This window comes from Camelina sativa, chromosome 5, assembly GCF_030686135.1.
Source record: "Camelina sativa cultivar CO46 ecotype springtype chromosome 5, ASM3068613v1".
NCBI classification, from domain to species: Eukaryota; Viridiplantae; Streptophyta; class Magnoliopsida; order Brassicales; family Brassicaceae; genus Camelina; species Camelina sativa.
The window spans coordinates 33,217,228-33,232,533 of NC_141884.1; the positions used below are offsets into that span (position 1 = coordinate 33,217,228).

The window sequence follows — 15,306 nt, forward strand, 5'->3', positions numbered from 1 at the left end:
TTCTTCTCAATTTTGATGAAAATTATAAGTCTTGCTTCAAGTTTTAAGACACTCAAGGATGACTAATGGGAGGACAAAAAATAAAAACAAGGGTGTCAAGAGATTTATATTATTTTTAGTATTATTAAAAGATAGACACTAAATTGAGTATGTGCAATGGCCATTCTCTTAGCAAATCTAGTGGGAGGGTGGTGCACCTAAAGCACTCTATATACCATATCTTTCTTTCTTCCTTTTTAGTGGCAAAAGAGAAGATTGACTTTTCCACCCATAAAAAAGGCAGAGAGTTGATATTGTTAATGATACATACAAACAAAATAGCTAGTTTTCATCTACCCCGAAAATAATGTTAGAAGATTTACAATTTTGGAATGTTTTACAGTTTTAGTTGATGACTATGTATTATGAACATTGCTCTAATTGGGAAACTAGGGTATTTTTGGTCCGCATTTCTCCTACCTAATTTTACAAACTCACTAAAAGTCATACTGGGAAGAAAATAGTGTACTAGTTAAATTCAGCAGTTGTGTGGTAGTATTGCGAATTTCGACGTCATGCATGATGATTAAATTATTGAATTTGAATCTTATCCATAGATTCTATGATGATGCACTTTGAATAGTTAGTTATGGTTCTTTACTTTACAAGTGGAGTTGTCATTTTACATAAGTACTAGATTAAGATCCGTGCTAAAGCACGGGTTAAAATTCATTTTATTTATATTATATTTTTTATATAAAATATAATTTATGTTATTGTTTTTAAAAGTTTTTTTGGGATAAAACATTATGCAATAAAATCATATGCTAAATATGAAGGCTTGAAAAAAACATCTATTTTGTAAGTTTTATATTGTTAATGATTCTAGATAAGTATCCGTGCTATAACACTGATTAAACTTTATTTCGTAATCAATCTTGTAACCCACTATTTAACTTGTAACCAATCAATCTATCAATTTCATAATCTATCTTTGGTTAACGTTATGGTCTATATCGATAAAATCTGTAGAAAATAAATTTGTAATATTGTGTTTAAAGATCTTTTGAAATAACGTGATTAGGACTAAAATCTTCCAAAAATACAGTTTTGAATTTCCATGATTTTATTTGTTATCATTAATATATCAATTATCAATTTGGAATATCCCTAATATTTAGGTGTAACCATTAATATTAATATATGAATTAATCTATAACCTATCTATAACCTATTTGTAACCATTTATTAAAAATATAAAATCTGTAAAATCTATGTTGTGTATTTCTCTTTTATTAAAAAGAGGATGTATTTTTATCATAAGAGTGTAGACTACAAAAATATGTATGTATTATTGTATTATAATTTCAATTTTAAGTTTATAGCAAAAGTATGTAATTTTTTTATGTCAGTCAGTGAATAGTTTGTAACTATAATAAGTTTTTTTTTCTTCTTGTTAAATTAAGTTTCTGTTATTGTTATTTCAGTAATCGTGAGATAACTACTAATGAGACCGAGTTACGTTTACTGGACTGCCCAAAACTTTTCTACTAATTTAAAAAAGTTGGTACCAAAGGCAAAATCAATTTCGATTTATCTCCAGATTCTTTTAAAATCCAATCGTTTTGAAAAATACTTTTTACTCTAAAAAAAAAGTTGATTGCATAATATAATGATCGTTGATTATGGTTACTGGTAGGGTAGGCACCCAACCATGCATGTCCATTAGCACCTATAAAATTACTTTAACATATCTTAAAGTTAAAGTGTGAAAGGACTAGTTAACGAAAAGGAAAGGGTTTTGTTCAAAAAAACCCTTCAAGTAATTTTTTTTTGCAAGAAAACCCTTCAAATCAAATAAATGCAGATCAATACTATGATTTTAAAAGTCACCCGCAATATAACCCTTCCCTATATCGATGACGTGGCAGTGTAAAAATCATACTGTTTTATTGAGCAAAAAATGGCAAGACATTAAAATTGTTTTCTAATTAAAAATTAAGTAAAAATATTTATTTGTTTACTTCTTTATAGCTTTCGTTCTCTTCTTCTTTAACACTACACTTGTTTTCAATTTCAACTTGTTTCTTGCAATTTTTTGTGACTTGTGAAGGAAAATATTCAGTTTAATCACAATTTTGTTCATTAATGTACATGATCTTGTTTGGCATTTTTCTTGCTGGGTGGATGATGATTATATCAATTATTGCCTATCAAATGTTTGCTTAAATGTATTGATGGGTAATTGGGTGGGCATAGGTCTGGTCGATGGAGCTCACCAGCTATACTCTTCATGTTCTTTACTAAGTTGTTGCTTCTGATCAATCCCGAATTTCAAAGCGAAACCACCCAATATCTCCAAACTCCTCCACAAAACCTAAGTCCAAAATTGAGATGATTCTCTTAGTGGTGGAAGCATAATTTACAAAAACTTGAAACTCCAACAACTGACCAATAGCTCCGGAGAATAAACAGAAGACACAACCCAAAGCTTTTGCCTCAATTTGAAGACCATCCGCGAGACCAGACCGCACAACCGACGCCGTAGTCACTCTTGACAATGGAGAAGGACTCGCCCTCGCCGTCGTAATCAAATAAACCCAACTTTAAATTACTCAATTGGTGATGTATGTGATAAACCCATGATTTTTCATTGATTTGTTTGTATCGTTGCAGAGATGCAAGGAGGAAGAAGACGAACGATTTGTTTTTTACTTAATTTTTAATTAGAAAACAATTTTAATGTCTTGCCATTTTTTGCTCAACAAAACAGCATGATTTTTACACTGCCACGTCATCAACACAGGAAAGGGTTATATTGCGGGTGACTTTTAAAATCATAGTATTGACTTGTATTTATTTGATTTGAAGGGTTTTCTTGCAAAAAAAAATTATTTGAAGGGTTTTTTTTGCACAAAACCCAAAAAGAAAACAAACAGTTCTAAATAATCTCTAGTTGCTATATAAAAAGATTTATATACACACACAAGATATAATTTTAAAAGGCTTTTTTTTTTTTTTTTTTCAAGAGAGAATATGTCGTCGAATTGAATTGATGATTATTTCTCATTTCTGCTCCATAGAACAGGAAGCTCCCGTCCACCTTCTCCGGCGAAACTCACCTGCTTCTGCACATGTTTAATTTAATACAGTTACTTCATTGACTCTTAATTAATTATTAATTTATATATAATATATGATTAGCAAAACAAACAGCCAAATCATTTGATGATCGAGAGGATCTTGATCATTGGTATAATATAACATTTCATCAAAAAAAATTTCTCCTAGATATTAGTATATTACATGAACTGATTAACCATGTGTTTCTAACCATATCTTTTGACTATGTAATAGGTATTAAGACTAAGACATACACGATTTCTAGAACATGTGAATCCATTTACGAGTTCCTTTGTCAATCCATACATAAGTTAACTCCTGCCCCGATAAAATGTTTGACTATATTAACATGAACATATGTGAATGTGGTGTATGCAATTTTTTTTGTATATATTAGTTACGTCATACTCACGTAGGTAGATGACATAAATAAATAAGTTACATATATGTACCCAAGTGGACTTAGTGGGTTACAATAATAATAATAAATTAACTCTAAGCATTGCCGAACAGATTTAATTCTGTTTCTTGTCTTCTACATCAATTTAGGAACTCTACTCCAATAAACACATTAAACTGTTTGCGTAATTTCCGGATATAATACTTAACTACAAAAATGATAGTTGACGTAAGTTTCGGTAAAAATGTGGGTTGTTTAAATATTTTCATGTCAAAGAACAAAATTAACGCGGTAAAAACGTTTGACCAAAATAGGAATTAAAGTAAAAAACAAGAATTACCTCGCGCGCTTTCCGGCGGCTATCACCACCAACTCTTCCGCCGCCAATCTCACCGGACCTCTCCATATATATACCTAAAATCTTGTCAGCTATCTCTGAGTCATCATTACTCTCCTCCATCAGCTTCGTTATCTGAGAACGAGGCAACCTCAACCTCACACTCGTATGCCCCGGTCCAACCCCAAAACCATCTCCGCCGTCAGATCTTCCGATCGTGACGTCAGAAACCGTTCTCCGAGACAACATCAACATTTCTAACCTCTCCTTAGCACCAACGTGGATTCCAGACATAACTCTCCGGTACGGAAGCTTATTATTATCCGTCTCCGGTGGAAGCTTAGGAAGCTCGACGAGAAAATACGTCTTCTTAGGTTTCAAGAGTTGGTTCGGTTCAAGAGGTTTAGCTCGAACTCCGAAGTGTTTAACGGCTTGGGAATCTAACAAAACGTAACCAGGATACTCCGCCGTGACTTCTCTCGCCGTCACCGGAGTTTTAATCCGGAAAGTTTCGCCGTCGATCTTCATCACTTTAGCTTTCTTTCTCTTCACAGTAATGCTATTTCCCATTTCTTGTATCTCTCTGCTTTTTGTTTTGTATTCTTTATTTGATTGGATAATGTGAAAATGTGTACATAATGCGGTTGTGTTACTATTATTTATATATAGTTGATATGGTTTGGTTGAAAATAGTACCTCTTGAAATTTAGTGTGTGTGAAGCTGTGAAAATTTATAGAGATTCCTTCTAATTATAATTAAAGTCGTTAACGTTGACAAAAAAAATATTATTCATTAGGTTTGAAAAGAATAAAACGTGAATACGTCGGTTCATGGCAAATTCACATTACATTTCTTTAAATGTTTTTACAATTTTTTTCCTTTTTCGTTTCTTGAAAACTGAAAAGTAATGACTTTTAGCACGGATACTTAAGATTTTCAATGACTGTAACTACCGCGCGTGATTTGGTGTTGTACGTATTTTTCCAAAAAACAATTTGTTGTTATATAATCGTGTAGCCATATTATAATGCAAGAAATATAACGAAGACAAGTAGAAAACAAATGTTAATTGTTTTTGAAGAAAATTTAAACTCATACAAAGATGGTTAACCGAAAGTTAAATCAGTTTCAAACCAATCATTGTCTCACTTTAAATCTCGATTAACCGTGATTCAGTCATACAATCTACTAATAGATACAAATACGACTAATCAAAATATGAAAATAATATATAATACATGACTACTTGTATCTCAAATTGATATATTGGCTCTAACAATTATATATTTTCATAAAATCAGCTAGTGGCGGATTTATAATTTTTCATTGGTGATAAAAGTACTATACCGACGACTAAAATACAACAAATGATTTATATATATATATATATATATATATATATATATTTTAAATATTACTACATTAGTATTATTTGCATTTTTAAATATTTCTAAATGGTAAAGGACAATAATATTGTTTTTTACACTTCAGAATAGTACCTATAATTTTATTTTCAGCTACTTAAGTCATTCAAAATTGTATAAACTAGAATATTTTATATCTTTGAAAATGCATGAATTGGAGGAAAAATATAATTAGAGAAGAATATGTATAAATATTTGAATAACAGGAAAAATAAAATAAACATATGAGCCAAATTTGGGACTTGTTAAGAGGATATAGTCGTGAGTCCGCGACTAAGTAAAAAAAAAAGCAAAAAAACATACACGGTTCCGTGTCGGGATGTATATGTTAGATTAGTGGTGGTCAAACAAAGCATCCACAACATCTACTAACCCTTGGTGCAGCATGCACAAACTCAAATGACAAAACGAACCCTCACGTCAAGTAGATAAATATGTAATTCTAGAAGTCTTTGTATTATTAGCAAGGTTTTGCTTGTAAAACAATTGCAATTTTGACCAAATCGGCTTAGAAAACTATCAATAAAACACTAAGTCAAGTAATAAGTAACTGGTGTCTAGGCGACGGATTCATAAGTTTAGAATTCTATTTTATATATATCAGATTTTAAACAAAATTTGACCAACGAATTTTTCAATATTGGTGAGTGCTAAAGTTGTGATTAACAAATAATGCCGTGATTTTTTGCTCACTTTCGGGTGTAATTAAGTTACTTCTATTTTAGAAAGCCTTGACGAAAATGTGACATCGTTAGTTAGGTTTCTCTGTTCCTTGCTAACGAGAAAGGGTCGTTGAGGCAACTATTATATATGGTGATTGATTGATTCTACTTGAAATATTTGCTTTTAGTGTGATACCAAATACGTAAGGCCACATTACATATGATATTGGGCTATGATGTAGTGATATTGGGTCGATTTCTTTCTTCTTTTAGGTTTCTCCTAAACATTGTTTAGTAGCCTCAACTGTCCCTCCTCCAATTGCTGCATTGAGACATAGAGACAAGATCACAAACAAACCTCGCGATTTCTGGCACAGTCTTGTAGTGCTTTTGAGCCATTCTGTTCTTCTTTAATCATTACATGCCAATCCATGTGTTTAACTTGACATTTATGAGTCTAAGCCCATTGAAAGAACATTGCATCGGTATATCAGAGATTTTACCACATACATATTCATGTCGCACTTTTAGCAACAACATACTGCTTCCGAAGTTTACTTTTCTTTGTTAAGAACGCTAAGTAAACATGACAAAATCTTTTCCCACAACAACAATTGGTGGAGGCATAACTTGTGACACAATTGAAATTATCATGTTCGAATAATTCCAACTCATAAAACTGAAAAATTCGTCGTAAATGCAGGTACTGTTACATGAACGTTTGCGCGTTAGGGTACAAAATTCGAAGATCTATCTTCTCCAATGATGTGAGCTGTTTAGTAAAAGCATGCAAAAGCCGACTTCTTTATGCTCCATTAGATAATAAATAGCGAAACACAAGTTACCAAAAGTCAATTTTGATTAAAAGGAGATGATACAAGAAACAAATAACAAATCCGAAACTAAACTTAATAATCTCTTTCTTAGAGAGTATTTCCTCTACCAAAGTTGTTCATGGTTCCTCGTTTAAGTTGAAAAAGGATTTTAAAAAGATGTATAAAATTAACTCTCTGTTATATAAGTGTACAACATACATGAAATCCTCATCTTTCTCTGTTTTGACTCTTTGAGTAACGATTACAACACAGATATAAAGATTTAATGTATAACCAAATGACCCGTAGAAATAAAGAGTAATGATATAGTAAAAAGAAGAAGAAATTTTTATTGATTTGAATTTGTATTACAAATTGATTCTTGTATGTACACATTACTTAAAAGAAACGAATGACTAAAACAGATATTTAAAACACTACTGCAAATCTCACTAAGTCAACAGACTATTGCACCGCAACCGATGGAACTGAAATCGGCAACTCTCGCGAATCCTTTCGGGTTTCAGGCATACACTTTGCATGAACTATGCGACCCTTCTTGTTTAAGTAGACTGCGTCTTTGTACATCCAATCATCATCTTCATGGCTAAAGAACTCTTCAAACGGCTCTTCACACAACGCACAATTCTTCTGGTTTTCATCCGCAGGCACTACGAGTTGTTTCTGCTCTTCCTCCTTCTTCTGCGTTTCTCCTCCAAAAGATGGTTTCGCCGCTTGTTCCATGCCACCTCCAGTTGCTGCACTGAGCCACAAGGAAGCACTCGCTAACCAACCCCGCGACTTCTTCGTTTGTTGACCCTGTCTCCCAACGGGTTTAGCCGTCCTGTTCTTCCTCACATGCCAATCCATATGCTTACTATGCTCTTCTTGGCACTTGAATCTAACCCCGCACGATGAACATTGCCTCGGCATATCAGAATACAAAGACTTAATCACAGATTCGTGTCGCACATTGAGTGATGATGGGTTATCAAAGCTTAACCCTAGAGGCAATTCACCGGGTTTACTTGCTTCTGAAGTTGGCTTCTCTTTCTCATTGTTAAGAACGCTAAGCAACGCAATCAATTCTTTGCTAAAAACAATTGGTTGAGGCATAGATTGTGACACAACTGAAGCCATGTTAGAATAATTCGTAAAAACAGGTGCTTGAACACTCGTGTTTGGCACAAAATTCGTACTTGGAACAGGATAATTTGGAGTTAGGGTTCTTGAGACAGGTTGATGATTCGGAACCCATTCGGGCAACGAATCTAAAGCGACATCATCGTTAAGCTTACGATACGGTAATGGAACCGGAACAATTTGGGGGTTAGGGTTATTACCAAAACCAACAAAGGGTTTCTGATAATTGTTGGTGTTAGAAACATTGTTACGCAATGGAAAACTTGAATTAGAAGCAATCACATCAACACCGTAATTGTTATATGATTGAGAAGAAACCCTAGACATGTTATTATTACTACTACCATGAGGATGATGATACAGAGGAATCTTCTCAGATCGGAATTGTGGTTGTGGTTGTGGTTGCGGTTGCGATCTGAAACGTTTCTGAGGCGGCGCGTAACGGTTCCGCTCCTCTTGATAATCTCTGATTCCGCCTCCGTAACCGCGATTATCGTTGAATCCTCTCTTCAGCGTCGCTCCAGCGTTTGCGTTTCGGAATTGTGCGTTTCTGTGATTAGGGAAGGATCCGGTTGTTGCCATCTTCGTGATTTCAACAAAGTTTACAGAGATCGATCGAAGAATGAAAGAAAGAAAAAAAAACCCTAAATTTGGATTTGGTGTTTGCGTTGAGAGAGATGAGAGAATTTTTTAGAAATCGAAAACGATTGGAAAAGTAATGCGAAGAGGCAAAGAATAACTGATAGAAGTCTTATAAATAAACGTTCTATGTCGGTTGAAAAAGTAAAAACGCGTGAATAACGCGTTACCACGTGTTTTCTATTCTAACTGGGAAAGGCCCAATTAATTAATGGGCCTATTACTGGGCCTTTCTGGAATCTACTCGTTTGTTATTCAGCTCTTTTCTCTTTAGGCTTCTCTGCTGCAAAAGTAGCGAAGGAGGAAGAAGAAGTGATGGATTCAGAGAAAGCACTAGAGCTTGTGAAGCATGGAGCTACGCTTCTATTACTCGACGTTCCTCAGCATACTCTTGTTGGAATCGACACTCAGGTTTGTTTCTTCTTCTTCCTAAGTTTATAATCGAATTTAAAATTTGAAGTTTTTTTTTCTCAGTTTCTTAGTTTTAGTTGGATTTGAGTTTGCATATCTTATCAATGTTGTGAATACACTCGTTACAGATATTCTCGGTTGGACCAGCTTTCAAAGGGATTAAGATGATACCTCCTGGGATTCACTTTGTATTCTATAGTTCATCAACCAGGTTCAAGTCTTTAAATGGTTTTTGTGCTTTTGTATCTAAGACCATGTTAAATCTTTTTTGTTTGAATAGAAGAGTTCTATCTCTAGTAATTTGTGTTGGCGGATAGTTTTAGACTTTGATTTTGTATTTTCAGGGATGGTAAAGAGTTTTCACCCACCATTGGCTTCTTTGTTGATGTTGCTCCTTCTCAGGTTTGAATTTACCTAACCTCATTTGTTATCTTTTGGTCTCAAGATTCATGTTTTACCTGAGATGGAGATTGCAAGATGCTATTTTTTTTTTTTCCTTTTTGCCTATTTTACTCTGACTTGAAGAGCATTCACGTTCTTTATGGGGTTAAGGTTTTTTTTGGTTCATGGGGTTTAGGGTTTTTCACTTGTGATTGTGGTTATCTGTGAGTAGCAGCACTATGGAACTGTATAAATGGATCATGGATATATTTTCACCATCTGTTGTTGACTATACAAGGTTATTGTGCGTAAATGGAATCAGCAAGACGAGTGGTTAGCCAAAGTATCTGAAGAAGAGGTAAGTTCTTTTGATAACATAGTGCTGTAATGTTGCTTATATGTTGGTCAGCGATTTGCATTGTTGTGCGAAATTTTGTAGTATCCAGGAATATAATCAAATCTTTTCTGTGAAACTTGAACAGAAACAAACCATGTTGTAGTAGCACTAGTAGTAGTAGGTTTGATAATGAGTGCTGGGTTATTTATTTCCATTCTTCCAGGAAGAGAGATATTCTCAAGCAGTCAGGTCTTTGGAGTTTGACAAGCATCTTGGCCCATACAATTTAAGTAGATATGGGGAATGGAAGCACTTGTCTAATTACATTACGAAGGATGTTATTGAAAAATTTGGTATGTGAACCTTATTTTTTTGGTGGAATCCTTAACTACAATGTTAATATTTTCGCTCACTTTGAGTAGTGAACAGTGTAAAACTATATGTGTGCAATTTTGCAGAGCCAGTTGGAGGAGAAATAACAGTCATCTATGAATCTGCTATCCTAAAAGGTGGACCTAAAACGGAAATGGAAAAAGCACTTGATGCACAGATGAAGAAAAGCAAGTTTAAGGCATCATCTAATGAGGAACCAAAAGAGAATAGCATTTACTACACTTCTATTCCTCGGATTCTAAAGCACAAGGGAATGTCTGGGCAGGAGCTGACCTCTATGAATCATGACAAGGTACTTCCCTTAACATATTCTTCCTTTTCCAGTAGATATTTAAATCTCAAAATCCTGTGAAACCTAATTTATGTCACTTTCTCTTTATCTTTGTAAAGACTCAGCTGCTAGAAAGCGTATTGTCAAAGGAGTACAAAGACTCGGAAGACTTACTTCTTGGAGAGCTACAATTTTCATTTGTCGCATTTTTGGTATGTACTGCCTACGGTAACATATACTTAAAAGAAGCTCATTAACACATCGTGCATATATAAAATATATGTATATTGTAAAATAGGTATGTTACATTCTCTGATCAATTATTACTGTTAATGTGCAGATGGGGCAGTCTCTTGAATCCTTCATGCAGTGGAAATCCATAGTCAGTCTTTTACTGGGCTGCATCCATGCGGTATGTGATTTGAAGCTCCATATTGTTCTTATAATTTCCGTACCAATATTGCTTGTTCCCTTTAATATGGTGGACATGATGTGACATGAAAGTACATGCACCTTAATGATTTGATATGTTTTGTTTGTGACTTTTCTCTTAACCCATAACGCTCCCATGTGAAGACATATCTGTTTCTTTCTGTTCTCATCCGTTTCTCTGTTCTCTTTGATTTTTGACATTTACATTTTCTTTGTGACCTTTGGCAGCCCTTTCATACAAGGAGTCAACTGTTTACAAAGGTGAGTTTCGTAAGTACTCATAGTATATTTGAGGTTTCTTCTAGATGATATATAAATCGATACTATCTCAGTATCTTGCCATTCTCTATCCTTATGCCCTCCTCAATAGTATATGCACTAAGCAGGCTTTACCAGTTCATATTCTACCGTTTTAATTTGTCTTTTACCTCAGCTATGTACTTTGAAAACTCATTTTTTCCCTCTCCCGGATGCTTATATTACAGTTCATCAAAGTCATCTACCATCAACTAAAATATGGACTACAGAAAGAGAGTAGTGGTCCTGAGATGGGGGTACATGCGCTTCTTGATGATTCTTGGCTAGCTTCCGATAGCTTTCTGCATTTGCTTAGCAAGGTAAACCTCTGACTAGCGACATATTTCTCTGAGTGAGCATACGTTCAGCATATTAAATAATTCGTCTTTGGGAGGATATAGAAAAATTTAGACGAACTTCCATTGCTTTGTTAACAGGACTTTTTCGCACTAGTGGAAGAGGCATCTGTAGTCGATGGAGATTTATTGTCGTGGGTATGTTCAACTTCTACATATACAGATCAGATCAGTATTTCACAACCCTTATTGTCAAATCATATCTATAAATTCGTTTTCACACCTGTCTTTTTGCAGACAAGGAAGTTCAAAGAGTTGCTTGAAAACAGATTAGGATGGGAGTTTCAGAAGAATAGCGCTATTGATGGGACATACTTTGACGAAGATGATGAGGTACATGCATCCGCCTTCAGCTTTGTCTTAAGCATCCTATTGCTTTCCGTTCTTTCTTTTTGGCTCATGGACTCTCATTAATTTGACATAATGCAGTATGCTCCTGTGGTTGAGATGTTGGATGAAAGTCATGAAGAATATATGGTCACTTAGACATTGGTCGATGCAGGTATGTTTCTGATTTTATCCAACATTTGTGGGAGTTTTACGTGCATGATGTTTGCCAATAATGCCAATGCTGATATAGTGCAATCGAAAAAATTGAGGCTATTCTCATTGCCAGTAGCATGGGACAGTGAATTATAGTTAGTACAATATGCACAGGTCATTGTACACGGTTAATAGGCATACGTTTTGGACTCTATGGTTGGAGGATAAGAACTATTGTGAGCAGTTATCTTGATTAAAATACATGGATATAGGCTCCTTGTATCAGATTGATCAAAATCTCGGAAGGAAATGAGAAAAATCATATTGTACCAAAGAATGTGGAAACCATAAATTACTATTTTGTTTGGACAACCTGTTACAAATTGGTTTTGCTTAATTCTAACTTCCTGACCAAAGCTTATCTCTGTTTCAGCCTGTCTTCATAGCTTCTTCAGCTTTTGACCTCTCAAGCCATTCCAAAAAGCAGCCGCGTTGATAGCTTTTTTACCAGGAAGCTGGACTTCTAGTACCTGAATCAGCAACACCAAAATGTTAGCTTTTTAAATGCTAGATTAGTCTCTGATTACCACATCATAACATCTGCCTTTTGTATCAACAGTGAGTAGGTCTGTAACTGAGTTGATTTAGAGAACATGCAATGATATGTCTATAGCGTTTACCTCTAAAGCAGTACCTCCTCCACAAGGAAACACCAATGAACCTTTCTTGAAATTTACATAATCTTGTTCACCATCCCGGTTTTCTGAAGCTTGACATACACGAGTTGTAATTATTTTAAGCTCTAGCTCATTTTCCTGACCGCTTTTGTCATCGAGGACTACAACTTTAGCTCGTGTTCCTGGCCATCCTGCGAATGCACGAACCTAAAAAGAAGTTTTACTCTTTATAAATATAGATATGATTATAGACTAATGAACTGAATGAAGAGTTATCTACCTTGTTATGTAGAACAAAAGCTTCCTGGTCAAAAGAGAGCCAAGCCTCATCTTGAGCTAACTGAGAATCAATTGAATCATTTCAGGACCAAATTTGGAATCAGATTATGTTATCTCATTCAGGAAGCTATATAGCAGCATTGCCTTATTATGAATGATAACAGACAACAGATACCTTTGGAGCTAAGGTAGCTTTAGAATCATCTTGGGGAACTGCTTTTGATGTTGCAGACCCATCAAATATCGAGGGAAGTTCACGGATAAGAAGCTTAGAACCTGCAAGGTTCTTTTCACTTAGACCCTAATTAGAGAATCTAATTATCTCAAATGACTTTTACCAAAAAGCGTAAGTACAAGAATTAATATATCACCTTCAGAAAATAGAAACGAGAGCAGATCTGGTGCCTGCAAATGATTCAAACAGAGGTCATTAAGATTCAGAAAATATAATCAGATGATGAGCTACATCAAGGGACAGAGTGAAAACCTTTATTATATCATCCACTTGGATACTCTCAGAGGCAATTACTGGCCCTGCATCTAACTTCCGCACCGTAAATGCTAATGATACTCCTGTTTCCGTGACACCATCCTAGTGCAGCCACCAAGTGTTTACAGTGCACACTTGAGTCAAGAGTCTTCCCATGTTGTAATCAATAACAGGAAGAGTGGAATGAGTTTAAGATTGAAAACAAAAAATTGAACCTGCAATGCTCTTTGAACTGGAGCTGCACCACGGTACAGCGGCAGCAAACTTGGGTGTATGTTCACTGTCCCTAAAACGTTAAAACATGGGCTTCAAAACAACATTCTTTCCCATCAAACCATCTAGAATGTTCCATTAAGTAGCAACTTTTACCAACCATGTACTGGAATCTTAAGGAACTTGGTAGGCAATATATTCCCATAAGCAGCTGTAACACAAAGCTCAGGTTGCAAATCTCTTAAAGTCGATAAGAATGCTTCCTGAACAGAACAAATACTAATGTCATCTTCACAAGAAAGAAGAAAGATCATATCTTTTTCAAAAGCAAGAGTCCTTACATCTCCTGCCTTTTCAGGGGAGAAAATGAGATCAGAAGGTAAGCCTTTATCGAGAGCGTATTGTGCTACCGGTGAAGGCAAAACTCTTCTACCTCTATCTCTCCTTGATGGAGGCTGTGTAACAATCCCTGCAACCTAGTACAAAAGCCGAATTAAGTAACCTGAAGATATCTTCACCACACTTCTCATTATCTTGTTTCAAAATCAAAAAGGGCTAACAAAATCAAACTCACAATGTCCATAAGAATCAAAATCAGAGAACAGTCAAAATCTGGCATATACAAAAGTTAATCCAATTTCACACCAAATAAGTATCAGATTATACCTTGAAGGAAGAGTTTGGTGCAGCAGATGCATCGAAGAGCGCTTCAAGGACAGTCACAGAAACCTAAATTTATTAGCAGAAAGGAATAAGATTAGGCTAAAACCCTAAACCCATGAGAACAAGTTTAAATTTTTTTTTTTTTTTTTTTGTACCTGAGGAGAGCCTAAGAAGATGAGAGGCTTCTTCTTCGGAGATGGAGCTATAGAAGAGATAGTTGAAGAAGCGTTGTAGCAGATGAAACGACGCAGTATCATTGTTTTGATGCTTTCAGTGGTTTCCTTTGGATTTTTGATACAGAGAAGAGACGAGAAAGGGGATGATGATAATGGTATGTGATTGTTTTGGATTTTAACCGTTCGAAACCAAATTGAACCGGAAATCAAAACTTAAACCATATCGAAGTGAATTTTAAATTCGGCTATTTTTACTACTTGTATGGTTTGTGAGAAGAGAAGTAGAAATGAGAACAATACTTGGGTTCACCCTTAGGGGTGAACCTCTCCATTCACCCCCTAATAAAATAAGGCAATAAAATCTGTATACATTATTATAAAATTAAAAAACTTAAACCGCACTTTAATAAATCCAAACCGATATATATAAAATCTAAACCCTAACTATCTCATTTGTGAACCCAAACCGTATATAATTTCGTTCTACTTATAAAATCTAAACCCTAACCATCTTATTTGTGAACCCAAACCGACATATAATTTCGTTCTAATTGTGAAATCTAAACCCTAACATCTCATTTGTGAACCCAAACCGACATATTATTTTGTTCTACTTGTAAAATCTAAACCCTAACTATCTCATTTGTGAACCCAAACCGACATATAATTTCGTTCTAATTGTAAAATCTAAACTTTAACCACCTTATTTGTAAACCCAAACCGACATACAATTTCGTTTTAATTATAAAATCTAAACCCTAACCACTTCATTTGTAAACCCAAACCGACATAATTTTATTCTAAGTTTAAAAATCTAAACCAAGCCAATATTTAATTTTCCTTAATTAAAAGTATACAGAATTTGTTTCCTTAATTTGGTTTGCTTTTTAATTTAATTTTAATTTATTTTTGAAATAAAATATT

General features: G+C 34.6%; 4 protein-coding genes across 6 annotated transcripts; 1 reads left to right on the forward strand and 3 right to left on the reverse strand.

The window, feature by feature from the left end:
- Window positions 1-2,808: 2,808 nt before the first annotated feature.
- Window positions 2,809-4,556, reverse strand: LOC104787570 (uncharacterized protein At1g66480). Its single transcript, XM_010513176.3, has 2 exons — window positions 3,843-4,556; window positions 2,809-3,107 (listed from the first exon to the last, which is right to left on the reverse strand). Exons 1-2 carry the CDS (start codon window positions 4,407-4,409, stop codon window positions 3,039-3,041), a joined length of 636 nt encoding a protein of 211 aa, XP_010511478.1. The 5' UTR covers window positions 4,410-4,556; the 3' UTR covers window positions 2,809-3,038.
- A 2,512-nt stretch (window positions 4,557-7,068) lies between these two features.
- On the reverse strand, window positions 7,069-8,608 carry LOC104787571 (polyadenylation and cleavage factor homolog 1). The gene has a single exon (XM_010513177.2). The coding sequence runs from the start codon at window positions 8,464-8,466 to the stop codon at window positions 7,207-7,209; it is 1,260 nt and encodes a 419-aa protein (XP_010511479.1). The 5' UTR covers window positions 8,467-8,608; the 3' UTR covers window positions 7,069-7,206.
- Window positions 8,609-8,769: 161 nt separating this feature from the next.
- On the forward strand, window positions 8,770-12,571 carry LOC104787573 (uncharacterized). The gene is made up of 14 exons (XM_010513180.2): window positions 8,770-8,934; window positions 9,063-9,145; window positions 9,279-9,336; window positions 9,614-9,673; window positions 9,876-10,005; window positions 10,111-10,337; window positions 10,436-10,528; window positions 10,657-10,728; window positions 10,977-11,009; window positions 11,234-11,365; window positions 11,483-11,539; window positions 11,639-11,734; window positions 11,831-11,903; window positions 12,318-12,571. The coding sequence occupies exons 1-13, from the start codon at window positions 8,839-8,841 to the stop codon at window positions 11,885-11,887; spliced, it is 1,194 nt and encodes a 397-aa protein (XP_010511482.1). The 5' UTR covers window positions 8,770-8,838; the 3' UTR covers window positions 11,888-11,903; window positions 12,318-12,571.
- Window positions 12,134-14,712, reverse strand: LOC104787572 (uncharacterized). 3 transcript variants are annotated; one of them, XR_015557645.1, is made up of 11 exons: window positions 14,362-14,537; window positions 14,210-14,272; window positions 13,885-14,019; window positions 13,704-13,806; window positions 13,546-13,616; window positions 13,328-13,432; window positions 13,212-13,245; window positions 13,016-13,116; window positions 12,842-12,901; window positions 12,565-12,752; window positions 12,134-12,414 (listed from the first exon to the last, which is right to left on the reverse strand). XR_015557645.1 is itself a non-coding variant. In XM_010513178.3 (11 exons), the coding sequence occupies exons 1-11, from the start codon at window positions 14,461-14,463 to the stop codon at window positions 12,325-12,327; spliced, it is 1,068 nt and encodes a 355-aa protein (XP_010511480.2). In that variant the 5' UTR covers window positions 14,464-14,712; the 3' UTR covers window positions 12,134-12,324. The 3 variants fall into 3 exon arrangements, 2 of the variants coding, with proteins under 2 accessions (XP_010511480.2, XP_087307139.1); XM_010513178.3 differs by having other exon boundaries at window positions 12,565-12,768; window positions 14,362-14,712; XM_087451013.1 differs by having other exon boundaries at window positions 12,565-12,768; window positions 13,704-14,019; window positions 14,362-14,535.
- Between the last annotated feature and the right edge of the window lie 594 nt (window positions 14,713-15,306).

Coding starts and splice junctions, on each gene's coding strand:
- LOC104787572 (XM_087451013.1), bottom strand. CDS start 14,463: ATGATACTGCGTCGTTTCATCTGCTACAACGCTTCTTCAACTATCTCT. Junction 13,433..13,545: donor CAGTTCAAAGAGCATTGCAG/GTTCAATTTTTT, acceptor TGGCTGCACTAG/GATGGTGTCACGGAAACAGG. Junction 12,902..13,015: donor AAGCTACCTTAGCTCCAAAG/GTATCTGTTGTC, acceptor ATTGATTCTCAG/TTAGCTCAAGATGAGGCTTG.
- LOC104787570 (XM_010513176.3), bottom strand. CDS start 4,409: ATGGGAAATAGCATTACTGTGAAGAGAAAGAAAGCTAAAGTGATGAAG. Junction 3,108..3,842: donor GCCGCCGGAAAGCGCGCGAG/GTAATTCTTGTT, acceptor AAACATGTGCAG/AAGCAGGTGAGTTTCGCCGG.
- LOC104787573 (XM_010513180.2), top strand. CDS start 8,839: ATGGATTCAGAGAAAGCACTAGAGCTTGTGAAGCATGGAGCTACGCTT. Junction 10,529..10,656: donor TTTCATTTGTCGCATTTTTG/GTATGTACTGCC, acceptor GTTAATGTGCAG/ATGGGGCAGTCTCTTGAATC. Junction 11,735..11,830: donor ACTTTGACGAAGATGATGAG/GTACATGCATCC, acceptor GACATAATGCAG/TATGCTCCTGTGGTTGAGAT.
- LOC104787571 (XM_010513177.2), bottom strand. CDS start 8,466: ATGGCAACAACCGGATCCTTCCCTAATCACAGAAACGCACAATTCCGA.